General features: G+C 36.6%; 1 protein-coding gene across 1 annotated transcript; it reads right to left on the reverse strand.

Annotated features, from left to right (window-relative positions):
• Positions 1 to 818: 818 nt before the first annotated feature.
• LOC133330993 (CAD protein) lies at positions 819 to 21443 on the reverse strand. The gene is made up of 7 exons (XM_061539399.1): positions 20458 to 21443; positions 17406 to 20395; positions 17238 to 17342; positions 4350 to 4489; positions 2420 to 4280; positions 1967 to 2350; positions 819 to 1029 (listed from the first exon to the last, which is right to left on the reverse strand). The coding sequence occupies exons 1-7, from the start codon at positions 21437 to 21439 to the stop codon at positions 829 to 831; spliced, it is 6663 nt and encodes a 2220-aa protein (XP_061395383.1). The 5' UTR covers positions 21440 to 21443; the 3' UTR covers positions 819 to 828.
• Between the last annotated feature and the right edge of the window lie 1662 nt (positions 21444 to 23105).

The following is a 23105-nucleotide window of genomic DNA, read 5'->3' on the forward strand; positions in this document are numbered from 1 at the left end:
AACCATGAAAAAATATTCTTTAAAAAATCCACGCCTATTGTAAGCCTTGAAAAAATCTTCTTTAAAAACTCCACGCATCTTGTAAGGCTTGAAAAAATAATTTTTAAAAAATCCGCCATTTGTAGAAGGCGAATAGCATGACACCTCTAGGTATTTATTATTTTATATCTACAAGCATGCTCGGGTACGTTTCTCGTTTCACTGCGGTGCTTGGTGGCGGATTTGTTTTTTCATTTTCAATTTTGGGCAAAACTCTAAAAATTCACTGAAATACCAGGCCAACAGAATCGTGTAGCAAGGGGTTTGGTTCTCAGCTGAACTGTACAAACAGAAATACAGAATATACTGAACAAATACAACTGACATATACTGTACAATCACTCTTTTGAGTAATTATTTAGGCTTCAAAGCATACTTTCAGGCGCTAAATGTAACCCATCCTAGATCTACCACCAAATAAAAAAGAAAAATACGCATATTTTTGAATTTGACGAGTTAAACGTTTGTATATTTGAACTCTTTTTCTTCTTCTTCTTTTAATTAAAAACATTACAAATATGGGTGTATGTATCAAATGTAATATAGTAGTAGATTATTTCAATATATGTTATAACTTATATTTATAGTTAGATATAAAAAATGTAGAGATATAAAAAATAATAAAATAACAAATGCGTTGTTTTGTCCCTCAAAACACCCCGGGAGATTACTTTTGTAAAGTGTTTTTGGGGTGTTTGATGTTGTTTCTGTTATTTCAATGGTTGAACGGAAATTTGATAACCGTTTGTTTGATGCCAGTGTTCAATATTCAACTTCTAGTTTTTCATATCAATTACGACAACCACAAACCATGGCCAACAGCGCCATACGAATATACATTCCATATTCAGCTTGACGGAAATATGCAGCTCTAGGATCCGAATCGAAATCTTTGCTAATTTCAAAAACTCTGGGCAGCGGATGCATAACAATGGTACGGCGACTGGCACGGGTCATTAGTTTGGGTGTGACAATGAATTTGCCGCAGCACTGAAAAAAAATAATAATTAGAAAATTTTAAAACTTAATTAAAAATATTTTTAAATTAAAAAAAAAAATAAATGTCCTCTCTTATAATCAACAGAAAAACCTCTTGGGATTCTATAGGCAATTGGAGGTCTTCGAACTTTTAGACCTCTAAGTCATCTATAGACCAAATAAACCTTCTTGGCCTTCCATAGACAATAGAAGACCTTTTGATCTTCTTCAGGCATTAAGTTTTCTTCTAGGGTATATATGTCTTCTATAGACTATAGACGACCTATAGGCCTCCTGAAACCCATAGATGACCTATAGGTCTTCTATAAACCATATAGAAGTTCTATAGGAAATAGAGGGTCTATAAAAGTTCTATTGACAATTTAGGACCCATAGGTCTCCTATAGACCGTAGAGGACATATAGGTCTTCTATAGACAATAGAGGACATATAGGTCTTCTATAGACCATAGACGACCTACAGATCTTTTAAAGACCATAGAGGACCTTTAGGTCTTCTATAGACCATAGAGGACCTATAGGTCTTCTATAGACCATAGAGGACCTATAGATCTTCTATAGACCCTAGAGGACCTATAGGTCTTCTTTTTTTATTTGTCCCAATAGACCCTAGAGGACTTATAGGTCTTTTATAGACCATAGGGGACCTATAGATCTTCTATTGACACTAGAGGATCTATATGTCTTCTGCAGACAATAGAGTACCTATAGATCTTCTATAGATTATAGAGGACCTATAGGTCTTCTATAGAAAATAGAACACCTATGGGTCTTATATAGACAATAAAAAACTTCTAGGTCTTATATAGCCAATAGAAGATGTGAATGTCTTCTATGGGCATAGAAGACCACTAAATCTTTTATGGACAATAGAAGACGGAAACGCCTTTTTATAGGCAACACATTTTTTGTCTGTTCGCAACACCTACCATTTCATATTCCTCGTCGCTGGCGAAACGTTCTTTCTGAATGCGTGTCATATACAAAACATCGGTGGTGGGTAGTGCTTCTTCCAAACTTTGCATAGTTTTCTGGCTAATACCCTTCGAATTTAGATAACGGACGATGTGATCGGGCATACCCAAATTATCTGGACTGACATATTGTATGGTGACATTATACAAGGTCAATAGGCGAGCCAAGGAATGCACAGTGCGGCCATGTTTCAAATCACCAACCATGGTAATGGTGAGACCGTTAACAGTACCAATTTCCTCACGGATTGTAAAAATATCCAACAAAGCCTGGGTGGGATGTTCGCCAACACCATCACCGGCATTGATCAAAGGTTTGCGGGAATGTTGGGCGGCACGCTAAGGGAAAAAAGAAGGACCATTATTTTATATTGCTTAAAAAATTTAAAAAAAGTATTGAGAACTTACCGCCACTGCACCTGGTTCTGGATGCCGAAGGACCACAACGTCTGAATAACCAGCCATAACGGCAATACTATCCTCCAACGTTTCACCCTTTTTCACCGAGGAACTTGTCTGATCCATATAGATGACACGACCACCCAAACGTTGCATAGCAGCAGCAAAACTGCATGAGGTGCGGGTACTAACCTCATAGAAAACAGAAGCCATAATTTTACCTTTCAGCAAATCGTCAACGGGACGATCCTTGACCACACGACTCTTTAACATTTGAGCCAAATTGAAAATATCATTCAACTGTTCCTTGCTAAACATATCCACAGAGAGGACATGACGTCCGAGTAGTGTGGGTGCCACCGGCGAAATGGGAGCACTTGCAGACGAAGTTCTTTGTATCAACTCCTTCAGAGTGGCATTACTAGCTGAATCACAACGCACACGTGGCAATGGTGAAATGGGACGCAAGAAACTAGGATCGCCAGAGAAATGTACCTTTGATGGGGTCTCCGATAGTAGTTTTGTGAAGGCTTCATTTGTCTGCGAATCGGATACAAATTCAGCACTGCGATCCAAAACTTTGATGGTATCCAAATTATCATACGATGTCTTGATTTCCAAGGCATCCATTGGTTTCAAATTATATTGACTGCGTACATTTTGTCCGAAGCCAGGTTGGACCAAAACCTCACCATCAATGAAGGCCACCTCACCGCGTAAGACCACACGATGTACCTTACCCTTTACTTTCATACCCTGGAAGGGAGTCCACTTGGCCTTTGAATGCATACAATCCTTGGATATCACCCATTCCTCATCCAGATCCACCTCTACATAGGTATTTGGCTGCTCCGGCAAACTGAAAATTCTCTTCGGGTTACGATAGAATTTATTCTTAATATCATCCAGGGTTAAACGACCCTCATCCACTGCCTGCAATAGAAGAGGTAAGATGGTTTCCAAACCAGGGAAACCTGGTGGTGGTTTTTCGGAATTCTTTTCCTCCCATGTGTGGGGAGCGTGATCGGTGGCGAAGACATCGATATATTCCATATTATCCCACAATGCTTTTTGATCTTCGGGGGAACACAGAACCGGTCTTACTTCAGCCCGTCCAGAGCCAATTGAATTGATATCCTTGGTGGACAGGAACAGATGGTGGGGACACACCTCACATGTAACCCTCATACCCTTCTCCTTGGCAGCACGAACAATCATCATCTCTTCTTTACGTGCCAAATGGCAAATGTGAACCGAACGATCCATGAGGTGTGCCATCAAAATAACCGCCGCCATGGTCTGTTTTTCGGCATGACACACAATAGGTGCCCGCTTTGGCCAATTTTGCATATGTTTCTCCCAAATGGTCATATCGGTCATTTTCAGCGTACTGAAGGTATCATTCAAATACATTTTCAAACCGGCCGCCTGGGCAGCCAATTCATTGACATGTTGCCAGTTGCTATCCGAAGCTCCCACAAACAGGGCATAATCACAACGTGCTCCAGCCTTGGCCAATTCTTGGAAAAGTGTAAAGGTATTGCGATCCACCACGGAGGGGTTGGTATTGGGCATGGCGCAGACCATAGTGACACCACCAGCTAGCGCAGCTGCTGTACCACTTGCAAAATCTTCCTTGTGTGTGGCGCCAGGTTCCCTCAAATGGGTATGGACATCAATGAAACCGGGCAAGGTTACCATACGTCTCGAAGTCATACAATCTGTGTGTGTCTTCATGGCCGGCTTGCGTCCCGTCACACGCATAGATTCTACCAAAAGTTTAGTACATTTCACATCTGTTACCAGTGGAATTGAATAGTCTACAGCCAAACGGCGGGTACGATAGCCGTGAGTCATGAAACTCGATACTCTGCGGAAAGATATAGGAAAGGGAGGGGGTAAGTAATCGTTTTTAAAAAGGAGTTTTTTGTTTCATTACCTTCTAGCTCCACCTCCCCGCATGGGCAAATTGATAATCATATCAAATTGTTTCTGCGACAAGAATTCAGCCAAATGCATCAGTTCGCCATTTAGATCATCGGTTACATTTTTATCGAAAGTCCATTGGACACATTCAACCTGAAAAGAAAAAAAAACAGGGTTAAGAACTGAGGTTTCGATTTTTTCATATATAAAAAATTGTTCAGAACTGAGGTCTGAATACAAAAAAAAAGTCGGAGCAGACTTCTGATTTTCTATAGGAACAAATCATCAGCAGTAGGGTATGATATTTTTCGGTTGAAAAATATCAACCAATCGTAGACCTTTAACAGAAAAATTTTCCAGAGGATTTTTGTTTTCTATAGAAACGTTTTTTAGACCTGATATATCAGGAGAAGTTCGATATATATGTATATTTTAAAGCATATTTTAGGTAGGACCTTTCGATGAATAAGCTTGGAGTTTTCAATATTTTTTTGGGGAAAAACACCTGAGCAATAATCGTGGATTTCAAAATAAATGTCAGAGAAGATCGACTGAGATAAAAACGTGAATATGAAAAGAATATTTTTGGAAGTGCCATCTATGCTTTAAGCGGGGATATTTAAAGAATATTTTTGGGAGGAATATCTACACTAAAAGCATAGATTTTCAAGCATGCTTTTAGGATCATCATCTGTGATACAATCGTGAATTTTAAAGAATATTTTTGTGAGGACTATCTAAGGTATAAGCGTGGATTTTTTTGGGAGGACTATCTGAGCTATAAGCGTGGATTTTTAAACCATATTTTTGGCAGGACTATTTGAAGTATAAGCGTGTATATTCAAAGAATATTCTTGGGAGCACTATCTGAACTATAAGCGTGGATTTTTAAAGAATATTTTTTGGAGGACTATCTGAGCTATAAGCGTGGATTTTTTGAAGAATATTTTTAGGGAGGTCCATCTGCGATAAAAGCATGGGTTTTAAAGAATATTTTAGGTAGGACCATCAGAGCTATAAGTGTTGATTTTTTAAAGAATATTTTTGGGAGGACTATCTGAGGTATAAGCGTGAATTTTTAAAGAATATTTCTTGGAGGACTATGTGGGTTATAAGCGTGGATTTTTAAAGAATATTTTTGGTAGGACTATCTAAGCTATACGCGTAGATTTTTAAAGAATATTTTTGAAATGACTATCAGAGCTATAAGCGTGGGGTTTTAAAGAATATTTTTGGGAGCATAATCTGATCTACAAGCCTGGATTTTTAAAGAATATTTTTGGAAGGACTATCTGAGGTATAAGCGTGGATTTTTAAAGAATATTTTTGGAAGGACTATCTGAGGTATAAGCGTGGATTTTTAAAGAATATTTTTGGAAGGACTATCTGAGGTATAAGCGTGGATTTTTAAAGAATATTTTTGGAAGGACTATCTGAGGTATAAGCGTGGATTTTTAAAGAATATTTTTGGAAGGACTATCTGAGGTATAAGCGTGGATTTTTAAAGAATATTTTTGGAAGGACTATCTGAGGTATAAGCGTGGATTTTTAAAGAATATTTTTAGGAGGAGAATACGAACTATAAGCATGGATTTGTGGAGAATAATTTTGTGAGGATCATCTGAGCTATAAAAGTGGATTTCATGGCCATATTTTAGGGGAGATCATCAGAGCTATAAGAGTGGATTTCATGGCCATATTTTAGGGATGGCCATCAGAACTATAATTTCGGAGTTTTCAATAATATTTTTGGGAGGAACATCTTGGCTTTAAGAGTGAATTTTTAAACGTTATTTTGAGGACTGACATCTGAGCCATTAGCGTGGCTCAGATGTCAAAAGAACGCTTTTGGGAGAACCGTCTTTACTATAAGCATGCATTTTTTGTCGGAACAATAATATGAACTAAATTTGTGGATTTTTTAATAATTCTTTTTAAGAAATATGCTTGAAAGACTATCAGAGCTATATTCGACTATAAATAAACATGCATTTTTAAAACATATTTTTGAGAGGGCAGTTTGAGCAAAGAGCATGGATTTCTCAAGAAAAAATTTATATTACTTATGCCATGAACGTGGAATTTTTGATAGAAGAATCTGACCGTCGATTTTCAAAAATATTTTTGGGAGGACCATTTGAGCTAAATGTTTCGATTTTTTAAGAATATCTTTGCGAGGGTCATCAGAACAATAAGCTCGGGTTTTAAAGGAATATTTTGGGGAATACCTTCTTCATTATTAAAGCATATTTTTGGGAGGTTCATTTGAGCTATAAAGTAGATTTTTGCAGAATATTTTTAGGAGCACCATTTAAGCTACAAGTGTGGATATTAAAAACGTATTTTTGGGAGGACCAACCGAGCAATTAGCGTCAATTAAAAATATATTTTTTTTTCTTTTGAAAAAATCCTCAGACCTGTGCTAACTAAGAATTGAATTTAATCATTCGTATTGACTAAGTGATTAATGGCGCTTTTTATTTACACTGAATTCTATTGACATATAAAGGCATAAAATCAAGTTCAGTTATCTGCAATGTTGTAGCTCCGTTTCAAGGTTTAAAAATATATAAAATGACAGGTCCAACCAAGAAAAATATTCAATGGCACCCATAAAGAAAATACTGGCCAATGTCAACAAAATGACTTTCTCTGCGAAGAACCTCAAATAAGAAGATAAACAATATGAAATGTTCCAAGGTAAATTCTTTGTCAATACGGACAGACAGACTAAGGGACATGTAATCAATCACTCAGTCAGAACAACTACCATCAGATAACACATTAAATATGTTATTCTTATTTTCACAATTCAATTGTTTATATAAAAAAGAAATGTGAAATAAAAAATTATAAAAAAAGAATATTGATAAGAAAAATATGCCTCACAGAGGAGTTTGGGGGGAGGAAATGATCTACAATGAAATGGTCTGAAGTTTCCTGCCTCCAGCAAAGTAAAGGTGGAAAGTTCTGCATGCATACGTTGAAAGGGGGAGACAGACAACAACTAAACAGCAATTCTTTGATAGCCGCAAAGATATGTGCTGTGCTGATGATTGATAGCAGCAATCAGTTCCGATCTGATACTGATTTCTAGTTGCTGTTTTAGTTCTTAATTGTCCGTTCAACGTTGTGCGTGTTTCCGAAGAGACGAACGAACGAAGATAAAAATAACAAAAAAAGAAAATACGGAAGAAAATTTTTTGTTATAAATATTATGGGTCGTTCTAGTTCAAAATTTCTACCGAAACCCAATAATCCCCTACAGGAGTTACAATATAAAGAAACGCAAAGAGAACGTTCCCGTAAGCAACAGGAGAAGCAACGTAAACAAATTGCCCGGCTGCAAAAGAAACAGGCAAAACGTCAACGTAAAATGTTAAAGAAAACGAAGAAGAAAAATCGCAATAGCATTGATGGTGACGGTTCACCAGGACGTGCACGTCGTCGGGTTTCTAGAGAAGAATCGTTCGCCAGCCCAAAAATTCGGTTACGCGGTAGTGATGAATTGTCAACGGGTGGTGCGGATATTCGAATGCGTTATAATTTTCGTCGTGACGAATTCAATCGACAATTGGAGACAAAAATCCAAAAGGAGCTGAATGAAAATTTATGTGGATTTATTTTGAATCAATGTGTCCTGACAATGCAATTTTTTAAGAATTATGAGAGGTGAGGAGGAGATTTTTTGTTTGTTTTAACAGATAATTGGAAATACCACAAAACTAAGATATAATTTTTTTTTGGTATAGGAAAATACCTTAGACTGAAGTTTGATTAAAAAAAACTTTTGAGAGGGCCCTCTGATTATTGGGAGGACCATGTAAGCTATCAGCTTGAATTTTTATAGAATATTTTTGGAAGAACCATCTGATCTTTAAGCCTGGATTTTTATGGAATATTTTTAGGGGCCTATTGGCTTTATAAAAATTCATATTTTAGAATGATTCTCTGAGGTATAAACGTGGATTTTTAAAGAACATTTCTAGGAAGATTCTCTGAGGTATAAGCCTGGATTTTTAAAGAATATTTTTAGGAGGATTATCTGAGGTATAGGCGTGGATTTTGTAAGAATATTTTTAGGAGGATTATCTGAGGTATAAGCCCGGATTGTTAAAGAATATTTTTGGGAGAACTATCTAAGCAATAAGCGAGCATTTTTAAAGAATATTTTTGGGAGGACCATCTGAATATAAGCGTGGATTTCTAAAGAATATTTTTAGGAGGACCCCATCTGAGGTATAAGCGTAGATTTCTAAAGAATATTTTTAGGAGAACTATCTGAGGTATAGGCGTGGATTTTTAAAGAATATTTTTGGGAGGACCATTTGAGGTATAAGCGTTGATTTTTAAAGAATATTTTTAAAATGATTCTCTGAGGTATAAGCGTGGGTTTTTAAAGAATATTTTTGGGTTTTTAAAGAATATTTAACGTGGATTTTGATTAAAAAATATTTTTGGGAGGACTATCTGAGGTATAAGCGAGAATTTTTAAAAAATATTTTTGGGAGAACTATTAGAGCTGTAAGTGTGGATTTTTATAGAATATTTTTGGAGGATTCTCTTAGGTATAAGCGTGGATTTTTAAAGAATATTTTTAGGAGGACCATCTGAGGTATAAGCGTGGATTTCTAAAGAATATTTTTAGGAGGACCATCTGAGATATAAGCGTGGATTTCTAAAAAATATTTTTAGGAGGACCATCTGATTTATAAGCGTGGATTTCTAAAAAATATTTTTAGGAGGACCATCTGAGTTATAAGCGTGGATTTTTAACGAGTACTTTTTGGAGGACTATCTGAGCTGTAAGCGTGAACCATCTGAGGTATAAGCGTGGATTTCTAAAGAATATTTTTAGGAGGACCATCTGAGATATAAGCGTGGATTTCTAAAAAATATTTTTAGGAGGACCATCTGAGTTATAAGCGTGGATTTTTAACGAGTACTTTTTGGAGGACTATCTGAGCTGTAAGCGTGCATTTTTAGGCGTGGATTTTTAAAGAATATTTTTGGGAGGACTATCTAAGCTATAAGCGTAGATTTTTAAAGAATATTTGTGGGTGGACTATCTTAGCTATAAGCGTGGAAAAAAATTGTCAAGTTTTCGAGGATTATCTGTTTCTATAGAAAAAAAAATTATCCTCAGTATTGAGAACTTTTTTGTAATCAAATCATTAGTTCTTAGAATTAGTTTTCAATAGTATTTCCCATTTTCAACTACCTAGAAATATATGTAATCTGTCTGGCTACCTGTGGGAAGTTATTGCGTTATCAAAACACTATTGACACCAATCACACACACCAGCAGCATCATATCGTATCATTAAAAAAAGTAGCTAACTGGAAAAGAAATGTAGTCGCACACATTACATGATTACAAGAAGGAAGTCAGTCAAGTTGCTAGGCTGTTATCGATACGATAAAAAAAATAGCACGCACTGAAAAAGTGTTATCTGTAACAAAATAAAATCAAATACCTTTCTATACATATCTAATAACTAAAATCAGCCAGTTATTAATAATACCAAGAACACTCGTCTTATTTAATAATTTTCAAATAAAATTCTAAGGGAATCCACCCTGAAGCAGTAGACACAATGTCTGCTGCCTTGAATTGTTTTTTATAAACAGGAAGGCTTACTAATCATTATCATGAATATGCGAAACTGGTGACCGACAATGGCACTCACATATTTATATCAATTTGTACGCATCTGCGATTTTGAAAAGGCTCGCCACAAATCTTATCGTATTGAAACAAACTGTATTTCGTGACTTTTATCAGATATACAAAACACTGAACATCTGGTTAAAATTTAGGAGCACTTCATTAATTGTGTTAATTTGTAAGTGCTTTCTACAACTATCATAAAATATGAGGGGGTTTTCTTTATATATTATTTAGATGTATATTTTGAGTCATTATTAACAAATTTAGTTGTTATCAAAAATAAAAAAAAAAACAAGAGAAAACAAAGAAAGTTCCCATATTGAACAAATAGATATTAAAGTGAAAAATTCAATCTTCAATTCTGAGGGTTATTTTGTATGGAAAAAAAATCAAACCTCACTTCTGTGGATTTTTTCTATAGGAAAAAATTAAAAGTCAGTTCTGTGGATATTTTTCTATAAAAAAATTTTTTTTTTTCATAGAATAAAAATAAACAAAGACATAAAAGTATAAAGATAGGACAATTGATACGTATACAATTTCCAACATATGGTTTTTCCTATGTTGTTACGATATCATAACAACAGAGAGAACAATATTAAACGTTTTTAAAGCTATATCCTAAGCTTATTAAATAAAAAAAAATATATTTTGAGTGCAGATCTCTGATTTTATTTACATTTTATAAACACATTATAGCGTATTGGCGTTTTTATTGTTAACATGCCTCTGTTATACCTGATTCCCCCTGGATATTTTTTTATAAACTATATTGTCAAAATGCATTTTGTCGAGTCTTTACGGTTTTTATGTCTTTGAAATAAACGAGACCTCTGTAGAATTTTTGCTATAAAAAACAAATACTTTTTGTGAATTTTCTTCAATCCATAATTCTGAGAAATTTTCTAAAGGAAACAAATATTTCTCAGCACTGAGATTTTTTCAGTTGAGGAAAAACATTCTTCATGCTTATAACTCAAATAGTCCTCCCAGAAATATTCTTTAAAAATTCACGTTTATAACTCAAATAGTCCTCCCAGAAATATTCTTTAAAAATTCACGTTTATAACTCAGATAGTCCTACCAAAAATATTCTTTAAAAATCCACGTTTATACCTCAGATAGTCTTTAAAAATCCACGTTTATACCTAAGATAGTCCTCCCAAAAATGTGTTTTAAAATTTCACGCTTATACCTCTGATAGTCCTCCCAAAAATATTCTTTAAAAAATCACGCTTATACCTCAGATAGTGCTCCCACAAATACTGTTTAAAAATTCACGGTTACGTCGCAGACGTCGTCTCTTCGAAGGACAATTGACATGAAATTGAACGAACTTACATATGTGATCTTTATCTATATGTAAACCGACTAACATCAATCCCTACACATGCAATTCTGCAACCTAAACTAAATTTTGTTAACATGAATAGGTCGAAATTATATATGGAAGCTATGCGCTACATCTATATCTGAACCGATTTCACGGAAACATGCCACAGATTAATTTATATATTATATTCAGTATGTTGTGTCAATCGGCCTAGCTATGGATCTTTAGTGCACCATTTACTTAAAATCGGACAAAAATATATATGGGAACTATATCTAAATATAAACCGATTTTCTTGAAACTTAGCACACGCCATTTTACACTTAATTCAGTACACTATGCCAAAGTTCGTGCAAATTTAAAGATTTTCAGGGACTTTGGTGTACCATTTACCTAAAATCGGGCGAAACTATATATGGGAGCTATATCCAACAATTATTTTCAAACTTAGCACACATCATTCTAGACTTAATTCAGTACGCTGTGCCAAATTTCTTGCAAATCGAAGGATTTATAAGGACTTTGGTGCATTATTTACCTAAAATCGGACGAAAATATATATGGGCCCTATATCAAAATCTGAACCGATTTTGACGAAACTTAACACACATCATTCTAGACATAATTGAGTACGCCATGACAAATTTCGTGCAAATTTAAATATATATAGGGACTTTGGTACATCATTTACATTAAATCGGACGAAAATATATATGGGAGCTATATCTAAATCTGAACTGATTTTCACGAAATTTAATACACATCGTTCTAGGCTTAATTCAGTACGATATGGCAAATTTCGTGCAAATCGAAGCACATGTAAGGACTTTGGTGCACTATTTATTTTAATCGGACGAAAATATATATGGGAGCTATATCTAAATCTGAAGCGATTTTCACGAAACTTTACACACATCACTCTAGACTTAATTTAGTACGCAATGCCATATTTCGTGGAAATCGAAAGATATATAGGTACCTTGGTGCACCATTTTCCTTAAATCGGACGAAAATATATTCTTTGTTTACAGTTTAACATGGACAGATGGACGGACGGACTTGCATGAATCAACATAAAAAGTGATTCTATGCATATTCTCAAAAGGAACCATGTGTCTATCTCGAATCCTTTTGCCTGTTACAAACATATGCACAAAAACATAATACCCTGTACCACAGTGTGGTGAAGGGTATAAAAATCCACGCTTATACCTCAGATAGTCCTCCCAAAAATAACCTTTAAAATCCCACTCTTCTAGATCAGATGGTACCCCTAAAAGTATGCATTAAAAATCCATGCTTATAGCTCAGAGAGTCCTCCCAAAAATATTTTTTAAAAAATCAACGCTGGTCCTCTCAAATTATTCTTTAAAGTCAATATTTGTAGACCAAATGGTGCACCCAAAGATATTCTTTAAAAATCAACAGTTCCTCCTAAAAATATTCTTCAATAATCTGCGCTTATGGTTTCGAAGGTGCTGCGAAAAATATTCTTTAAAAACTCTTTCAGATAGTCCTCATAAAATATTCTTTAAAATTCACAATTTCATCGCAGATTGCCCTACCGAAGATATCCACGTTCATAGCTCAGATGTTGCTCCTAAAAATATTCTTTAAAAATCTACGGCTACAGATCAGATGGCGCTCACAAAAATATTATTAAAAAATACACATTCTATGGCTCAGATCACCGTCCCAAAATATTCTTCAAAAAAATCCACGATTATAGCTCAGATGGCGCTCCTTAAAATATTTTTTGAAAATTCCACGCTTCTAGTTCAGATGGTACTCCCAAAAGTATGCATTAAAAAATCCACGCTTAAAGCTCAGATGGTCTCTCAAAAAATATTGTTTAAAAATCAACATTTTTAAGTACTTCTGTGTGATTCATCAAGTTATTGCGCTATATAGTTCTTTAATAACATTCTAAAGAATTCATTAATTATATTGTTGGATTTCTTGGAAATTTAGAAGTATCGGCAAATTTGTATCTTGTCGCGCTACAGTAAAAGAAATCTTATCACAATTGAAACACAAGTAGCTTTTAATTTAAAATAAATTAAACAATGGATATTTAGAAACTGTGCCTATACCTCGTTTCGAGTGGAAAATTGTTGGGTTAGGTTAAGGCAAAGTGGACGATATAATAGTCACATGTTCAAAATTAATAAAAATCCACTGCGGTCTTAACGAATTATTATTTTTTTTTAAATCCACTACAATTTGCGGTTTTGAAGAAATATTTTTTTAAAAATCCACGCATTAGTGTATGCTTTGAAATAAATATAGGCGCGGATTTTTTAACAAATATTTTTCAATGCCTAAATATAGGCATGGATTTTTTTAAAGTATTTTTCCAGTACCCTTATTTGGGTCTAGATTTTTTAAAATATTTTTTTTTTCTCGGGTGTATTTTTCAAAAATATTTATTTCTTATTAAATTCTTATTTTTTTCCAGCGAACTTTCAAACATCACCGAACATTTGCTGACCCAGGAAAAAGATTTAAATCAAAATTTGGAAGAACATTCAATATTGCTGACAAATCCTTTGGATGTGGCCGTGGCCAAGTGGATTAAATATAAACCAGTGTAAGTGAATATTTTTATTTTATTTAAAAAAATCGAATATTTTTTCATTTTTCTTGCAGTCACGGTCCCGATAAAAACCACCCCCAGTTGCTGCAAACCCAAACAATTTATATGGTTTTTGAAAATATCGATATAGCACGGCCGAATGATGCCAATTATGATTCAATATCGCCCCTCTGTAAAGTTGATATGGAAATGGATTTTCGAGAAACGACACCCTGCAAGGAGGATTATGCTAAGATGTTAGGCGATATCAAGTGGAAGGGCTATGTGCGCCTGAGATTACGAGAAGATACAAATAACGCGGCTTCAAAATCCTCACCACACGATGATGATATTTATAGCGAAGGTAGTTCGGGTTATGGCACCACCAGTCCATATGGCAGTAGAGCCATGCTAAATGTTATGGGTAGTGGAAAACCGGGTCGGGATCCTGAAAATGATTATGATTATGCATTTATTACACACTTAAATACTCAACATCCTCTGAAGGAATTGAAAATGTCGAATGATCGAGATCGCCAGAAAGTGGATGCCAAAGTTTTGCCTGATTCTTGTATTTCCGCATTGGGAAATTTTGTTCAACCCCTGCAAGAAGATGAGTTCACCGATGATGAAGAAGAAGATGAGGAAAGTGATTTCAGCGATGATGAAGAAAATCGGAAACGGGAAGATTGGCGAGACTATGATACCTTGCAGGCAATAAAGCTATACCGCATAGAATTGGAAAAACGAAGAAAACTATTGGCCCAACAATATCTAAATTCTCGCGAATTTATGAGATATTTTGGTGAATTGGTGCGCAAGAAGTTAGCCCAACAATTGCAGATCGATGACAACGAATTGGATATGGCCACATTTAGAGGAAGTTCCATTTATACCGAGCAATATGAATTAATTCCGGCAATTTATGTCGCCCAGAATGTCAATGAGTGGCCCAAGTGTGCTTTCGAGTTCCGCTTGAGAGATAGACCCTTGTCCACAAACCCCCAAACGGGACAACAGATCCAATGGCCTACACGAGCCATGATAAAACGCATTGAAACCTTCGGCTTTCACGTCATCCCTCTAGGCTATGCACCGAAAAAGAAACGTAACCCATTTCGGGATATTGAATGGCGTATTGTATTCCCCAAAGCGGAACGTTACCTGGAACAACATTTAACAAATACTCAAATTAAGGTCTACATGATCACCAAGGCCCTACTCAAATGCTTCGTTGAGCCAATGGAGAAAAATAAATCGCTAATGTTCGCTTTAGATCATTTACGAGCCCACCTATTTTGGGAATGTGAAAAGGATTACAATGCCTGGCCGGAAGAATTTCTAGGAGAGGTACTAATACGTTTTGTGGACTCTTTCAAGCAGCGAGTGCGAGAAAAACATCTCAGTGATTATTTTATACGAGAACGTAATCTCTTCGAAAGTATACCGGAATATTCACTCAACACTCTCTATACCATATTGGCAGATATTACGGCAAATCCTCTCATGCATTTAATGATCACTTTTCGTAATTTGGAATTTATCGAAGGATATTTTCCAAAATTAAATTTTAAAAAACTTTTTGAAAATCTTGTGGAGAATGATATGTTGAAATTGAAATTATTGGCAAAAAATGCCCGCTCCTTGATGGATTTAAACCAGGCTGAGGGTGATGAGGAGGGTACGTGTTTGATGCCGGATGAAGGTGCCAAAGGTCTGCTCGGTATGAAACAACATCATGTTCGTACAAATGGTAAATTGCGTAGGAAAACTCAGCTGCTACGTCATAACATCGAATTAAAAAAGCAGGAAATGGTAGCCAAGCGGAGATCTGTGGAATCAATTGATGTGGAGGTAAGAAAAATGTATTTTAAAAATATTTAATAAAACACCAGTCATAGGCATTGAAAAATATTTTAAAAAATCGACACCTATGTATAGCCCTTGAAATTTTTTTTAAATAAATCTTAAAAAACAAATCTATTTTAAAATCCCTACTAATAAAAAAATATTTCTCTTCTCCTTCCACAGTTCTTTTTCAAAAAGGATTTGAACAACCCCAATCAGCGACAGCTCAATCAAGGTGTTGAAAATCTAAGACGGACCAACATTTTGGAAATTGTTCTCGATCATTTAATTGAAATGTCCACAAAAGCTATCGAATTTCAATCAATACCGGTGACCAAAACCTATCTCTCACAGGCGAGGCGTCTGTGTAAGGTCTATCATAATTATGGTTGTGACATTGGTGCCAAAGAATATCTCAATAAAATTCAGAGTCTCGATGAAGAACTGCAAATTCTATGCGATAAGGAAGATTTTCCATTGACAACAACACCACCCCCTATACTACCGGTACGCATTAGTCTCGAATCAAGTTCGACACCTACAATTGTCCGGGTGCCAAGTAATGATTTTAAAGAAAAAATGGGCGAGAACATTAGAAATTTCCAGGAAATACAACCCTATAATTTATATGAAGAAATGGGGGAACGAATGGAAAATGTTCCCGAAAATATTGAAAATGAAACTACTGAACCCTCATCATGGGACAAGGAAAGTATTGTTGAGGAGGAAGAGGAGCAACCCATTGTCGTCGTACTACGTCCCCCAGAAACACCACGAAAATCAATTAAATTTAATAATGTTGTCATAAAAGTCCAGGAGGGTGATGTAAATCCCATACAAAAGCCGGAATGTTATAGTCCTGTTAGTATTTTACGATCAAAGGTGGAGAGAAGTGAAAGTCAAGAGGATACGGATTGCAATGAAAATGAAAGAGATGATGGTGAGGAGGAGCAGTTTGATAGTCCACCGGCGGCATTACCATGTGATGCCAATAAGGAATCTACGAAATTCTTCCCCTCACTAATGAAAAGTTCCTCTGATTTTATAAAATCCTCACCTCTGGGTAACACTGAATTATTTCAAAATCTATCACAAAATACTGATAAGTTTATACAGAATTTAACCAATGAAGAGAAAAAAGCTCAAATACGTGATATGTTAAAACGTAAAACATTACAACTTAAAGGTGTATTTAATCAATCCTCGGAAAGTTAGTCGGAGGAAATAAAATGTGATTATTTATAAAAAAATATTGTTGTTTTTCTTTAAAAAATATATTTAAAAAAATCCACGCCTATGTTGAACCCTTAAAAAATATTTTTAAAAAATCCACGCCTATGACTTGAACTTAAAAACACAATTTTGAAAATCCACACCTATATTGCCCCTGATTTTTTTTAATTCCCGACTCTATACACGTTAAAGACATAGTTCTAGAAATCTAATTTAAAAATATTCATTTGACTCTACTTACATTAACACCATGTTCCACATAGAAATCACCAGTACCCATGGAAGCATATAATTTGTAACCCATCTTGGCCAAATCTCTAATTGAGGGCAATAGTTCCATTTTGTGCTGTAAAATTTGAAAATAAAAAATATTTACATTTTTCATTTTCAAAATATTCCATTAACTCACCTTGAAACTTCCAATAGATAGTAAAATAGCCTTCTTGGGAATTTGGAAACCCGTTGACATCATACCCTTCAAATAGGCCTCATAACGATTATCACCGAAACAAGCAACCTCTCCCGTCGAAGACATTTCAACACCCAATTGGACATCAGCACCAGCCAAACGTGAAAAACTGAATTGTGGTACCTTGACACCAACCTTGCCGACACCATGTAAAACATCGACAGGTTCGACGGGAAGGCCAACAATAGCCCTCGTTGCAGTGGCCACAAAATCATGATTCAAAGTTTTCGACACAAATGGGAAGGAACGTGATACACGGACATTACATTCAATAACCTTCAGTTCGTTGTTCTTAGCAATAATTTGCATATTAAAGGGACCCGTCACATCCAACAATCCCGCCACATCACTTGTAATACGTTTAATATTTTCCAATGTTTCTGCATTTAAATCTTGTGGTGGTGTTACCAATGTGGCATCTCCTGAATGAACACCGGCATTCTCCACATGCTCGGAAACGGCCATACATAAAATTTCACCATCAGCAGCAACGGCATCCACATCGATTTCCTTAGCTTCTTGTAAGAATTTGGAGATGACCACAGGGTGTTCTTTGCTAACTTGTGAGGCAGCTGTTAAATATGTCATTAGATCTTGATCGGAATAGGCTACATTCATGGCAGCGCCGGACAACACATATGAAGGTCTCACCAAACATGGATAACCAACTTCGTGACAAAATTGTATGGCACTTTCATGGTTGATTAACTCCTTCCAACGTGGCTGCAAAATGCCTTTGCGATCTAACATACGAGAGAATTTGAAACGATTTTCAGCAGAATCAATAGATTCCGGAGAGGTACCCAAGACCTTGGCTTGTTGACGATGTAAATCCATGGCAATATTGTTGGGTAATTGACCACCCATGGATAGGATAATACCATCCGAGTGTTCCATTTCATAGATGTCCATAACAACTTCAAAGGTTATCTCTTCGAAATATAGACGATCACACATATCATAATCGGTGGATACGGTTTCGGGATTATAATTGATCATAATGGTGGATTTGCCCAAGTTGCGTAATTCCCTAAGGCAACCTACGGCACACCAATCAAATTCCACCGAGGAGCCAATGCGATAGACACCTGAACCGACCACAATGGTATAACCTCCAGGGAATTCAATATCATATTCCGAGGCATTGTAGGTAAGATACAAATAATTGGTGGCAGCTGGCCATTCTCCTGCCACTGTATCGATTTGTTTGACATATGGTAAAATGCCAGCCTCCTTTCTCTGTTGCCTGATTGCCAATTCCGTAACCTTAATAGCTTCAGCCAATTGTTTATCTGAAAAGCCCATACGTTTGGCCTGCAACAGCTGGCTGTTACTCAACGAACTTCCCGACACCTCAATTTCCTTATAGAATTCAATAATATTTTTCATTTTATTCAAAAACCAACGATCGATTTTCGTTAGGGAGTGTAACTCATCTACGGTGTAATTGGCTTTTAGGGCAGCAGCCAAAACAAATGGCCTCTTATCGGTGGGTTCCTTCAACTCGTCGTTGTTGACCTTTTGCAAATAGGGATCAAAACCGGTCACAGCATTATCCACCATACGTAAAGCCTTTTGGAATGCCTCCTCGAAATTGCGACCAATTGCCATAACTTCACCCACACTTTTCATGGAGCTGCCAATATTTTTGCTGACCCTAATGAATTTGGCCAAATCCCAGCGTGGAATTTTCACCACACAATAATCCAAAGAAGGTTCAAAGCAGGCAGTGGTTACACCGGTTACGGAGTTTTTAATCGAAGGCAATGCAACACCCAATGACAACTTGGCAGCCACATAAGCCAAAGGATAGCCGGTGGCCTTGCTGGCCAAGGCGGAACTACGCGACAAGCGGGCATTCACTTCAATAATGTAGTATTCCTCCGAATAAGGATTCAATGCATATTGTATGTTACATTCACCGACCACACCAAAATGTCTTATCACTTTCAAGGCTGTACTTCTCAGCATATTATATTCCTTGTTGTTCAAAGTTTGCGATGGAGCCACCACAATACTCTCACCGGTGTGAATACCCAAAGGATCCAAATTTTCCATATTACACACAGTAATGCAATTGTCAAAGGCATCACGCACCACTTCATATTCCACCTCCTTCCAACCCTTTAGGGATTTGTCAATAATCAGCTGGCTGGAATGGGCCAAGGCATGCTTGGCCAAGGTTTCTAATTCTTCTTCGTTGTCAGCAAATCCAGAACCCAAACCACCCAAAGAGAAGGCGGCACGAGCCATTACTGGATAACCAATACGTTTGGCAGCCATAAGAGCCTCCTCTACGGAGTAAACAGCCTCTGAGGGTGCCACCTTTTCACCAATTTCATTTACCCGTTCGGCAAAGATTTTACGATCCTCTGTTTCAATAATCGATTTAATGGGAGTACCCAAAATCTTAACATTATATTTGGCAAAGACACCAGACCGTTCCAGCTCCACACCACAATTTAAGGCAGTTTGACCACCAAATGTCAATAGCACCCCATTGGGACGCTCGGCCTTGATGACATCTTCAACATATTCAGGTGTCAAAGGAAGGAAATAACATTTGTCAGCCAAACCTTTGGAGGTTTGCACCGTCGCAATATTGGGATTAATCAAGACTGTTTGGATTTTCTCCTCTTTCATTGCCTTAATGGCCTGGGAACCGGAATAATCAAATTCACCAGCCTGGCCAATGGATAAACCACCGGAACCCAAAATCAATACTTTGCGGGGTCTCTTCTCCAACAAGGATTCTGGTTTAGGCGTATACATAAGACGTTGTATTAATTGTTGGCGTAGGCTAACGGTATTTGCCGGTGTCTTGATGGCATCCAGGAAGACATCGAACAACAATTCCAAATCTTCAGGACCGGCGGTGTGCTCCGGATGGAATTGTACCGAGAAATAGGGTTTGTCCTTGTGGATAATACCTGCAAAAAAATATATATTTCAAAAATTTGATTTTATTTATATTAAATTCTCATTGACTCACCCTCATTTGTATTGTCATTGGCATTGGTAAACAATGGCTCCCACTCGGCCGGCAACGTTTCCGTGTCAACAGCAAAACCATGATTCTGTGAGGTCATAAAACACCGCCCAGTACCATGATGTATACATGGCAAGTTGTGACCACGATTGCCATATTTCATTTTATAGGTCTTACACCCAATGGCCGTCGATAGCAATTGATGACCCAAACAGATACCAAATATGGGTTTCTTACCAGATTTCAAAATTTTCTGAACCTGCACCACGGTGTCTTTGCACACCACCGGATCACCAGGACCATTGGAAATGAATAAACCATCAAAAGTGGATTCATCCAAATTATGATTCCATGGTACCAATTCGACACGGGCACCACGCGATACAAAACATTTAATTTGATTCAATTTCAAACCACAATCAATGGCACAGATGCGTGGTGAACCGCCCTCATTGAAGATCATTGGCTGCTTCACTGAACACTCGGCAACCAAATTACGACTATTTGGATCGGCAAATTGCAATTCTTTAATATTTTCCGGATATTCATAGACAATACGACCCAAAATGGAACCATTTTCACGTATTTTCTTTGTCAAGGCTCGGGTATCGATGCCACTTATACCGGGTACACCATGAGATTCCATCCATTTGGAAAGAGTTTCTTTGGCACGCCAATGTGAAGGTTGTTCACACACCTCACCCACAACTAAGGCCGCGATGGAAATGCCCTCGAGCCATTCGAAATGTTTCGGCAAGCCATGCTCATCTTTTTCATTAAAATCGGGCACACCGTAGTTACCAATCAGGGGATAGGTGAGTACCAATATTTGTGCACGATATGAACGATCGGTCATCGATTCGGGATAACCAACCATACCAGTTTGAAATACAACTTCACCGTCAACAGGTGCCTTAGCGCCAAAATATTGACCGGGCAAAATGGTTGAGTCTTGCAAGACTAAATAACAATTGGGTTCTGACATGATGATGGTGCTTGATATGTGGGGCGGTGCGGTGTAGATCTGATTAGTTTAACTGTAATAAAGTGAAAACAAAAGAAAATAATAGAATTGTTTTTATACCCTTCACCACACTGTGGTACAGGGTATTATGTCTTTGTGCATATGTTTGTAACAGGCAAAAGGAAACGAGATAGACACATGGTTCCTTTTGAGAATATGCATAGAATCACTTTCAAAGTCGATTTACGCATGTCCGTCTGTCCGTCCATGTATTTTTGTGAACAAAGTACAGGTCGCATTTATGATCCGATTTGGATGAAAGTTGGCACAGGTCACTTATTTGGCCCAAGGACGAACCCTATTGAAATTGGGAAAATCGGTTCAGATTTAGATATAGCTCCCATATATATTTTCGTCCGATTTAATATAAATGGGGCACCAAAGTCCCTATATATCTTTCGATTTACACAAAATTTGGCACAGAGTAATGAATTAGGCATAAAATGATGTGTGCTGAGTTTCATGGAAATCGGTTCAGATTTAGATATAGCTCCCATATATAGTTTCGTCCGATTTTATGTAAATGGTGTACCAAAGTCCCTATATATCTTTCGATTTGCACGAAATTTGGCACAGCGTAATGAATTAGGCATAGAATGATGTGTGCTGAGTTTCATGAAAATCGGTTCAGATTTAGATATAGCTCCCATATATAGTTTCGTCCGATTTAATGTAAATGGGGCACCAAAGTACCTATATATCTTTCGATTTGCACGAAATTGGACACAGCGTAATGAATTAGGCATAGAATGATGTGTGTTAAGTTTTCTGAAAATCGGTTCAGATTTAGATATAGCTCCCATATATATTTTCGTCCGATTTAATGTAAATGGTCCAACAAAGTCCCTATATATCTTTCGATTTGCACGAATTTTCGCACAGCGTAATGAATGAAGTATAGAATGATGTGTGTCAAGTTTCCTGAAAATCGGCTCAGATTTACATATAGCTCCCATATATATTTTCGTCCGATTTAAGGTAAATGGTGCACCAAAGGCCTTATACATCTTTCGATGTGCACGAAATTTGGCATAGAGTACTGAATTAGGTCCGGAATTATGTGTGCTAAGTTTTGTGAAAATCGGTTCAGATTTAAATACAGCTCCCATATATAGTTTCGTCCGATTTAAGGTAAATGGTGCACCAAAGGCCTTATACATCTTTCGATTTGCTCGAAATTTGGCAAAGCGTACTGAATATACACTAGAACGATGTGTGTTACGTTTCGTGAAAATCGGTTCAGATTTAGATATAGCTTCTATATCTGACCAAATGAAAAATTTAGTATCGGTTGTAGAATGAAATGTTTATGTATCTAATTTCATTTTACTGGTCCTTTCAAAATGCGACGTCTGTTAGGATTCATCGGTTGAATATACCCAAAGTGGTGAAGGGTATCATATAGTCGGCCCCGTCCGACTTTACTACTTTCCTTACTGGTTTTTTATTAATTTCCTTTCAATGGCTGCATATTTTTTTCATGACTATATGAGGTGCGGATTTATAAAATATTTTTTTTTTTTAAGACAAATTTTCAACCATCTGTGGACCCATAAGTGTGGATTTTTTAAAGACAAATTTTCAACAACTTGTGGACCCATAAGCGTGAATTTTTTAAAGACAAATT

This window comes from Musca vetustissima, unplaced genomic scaffold (assembly GCF_032173495.1).
Source record: "Musca vetustissima isolate MV318-11 ecotype Yass unplaced genomic scaffold, APGP_CSIRO_Mvet_v1 utg17853, whole genome shotgun sequence".
Lineage (NCBI taxonomy): Eukaryota > Metazoa > Arthropoda > Insecta > Diptera > Muscidae > Musca > Musca vetustissima.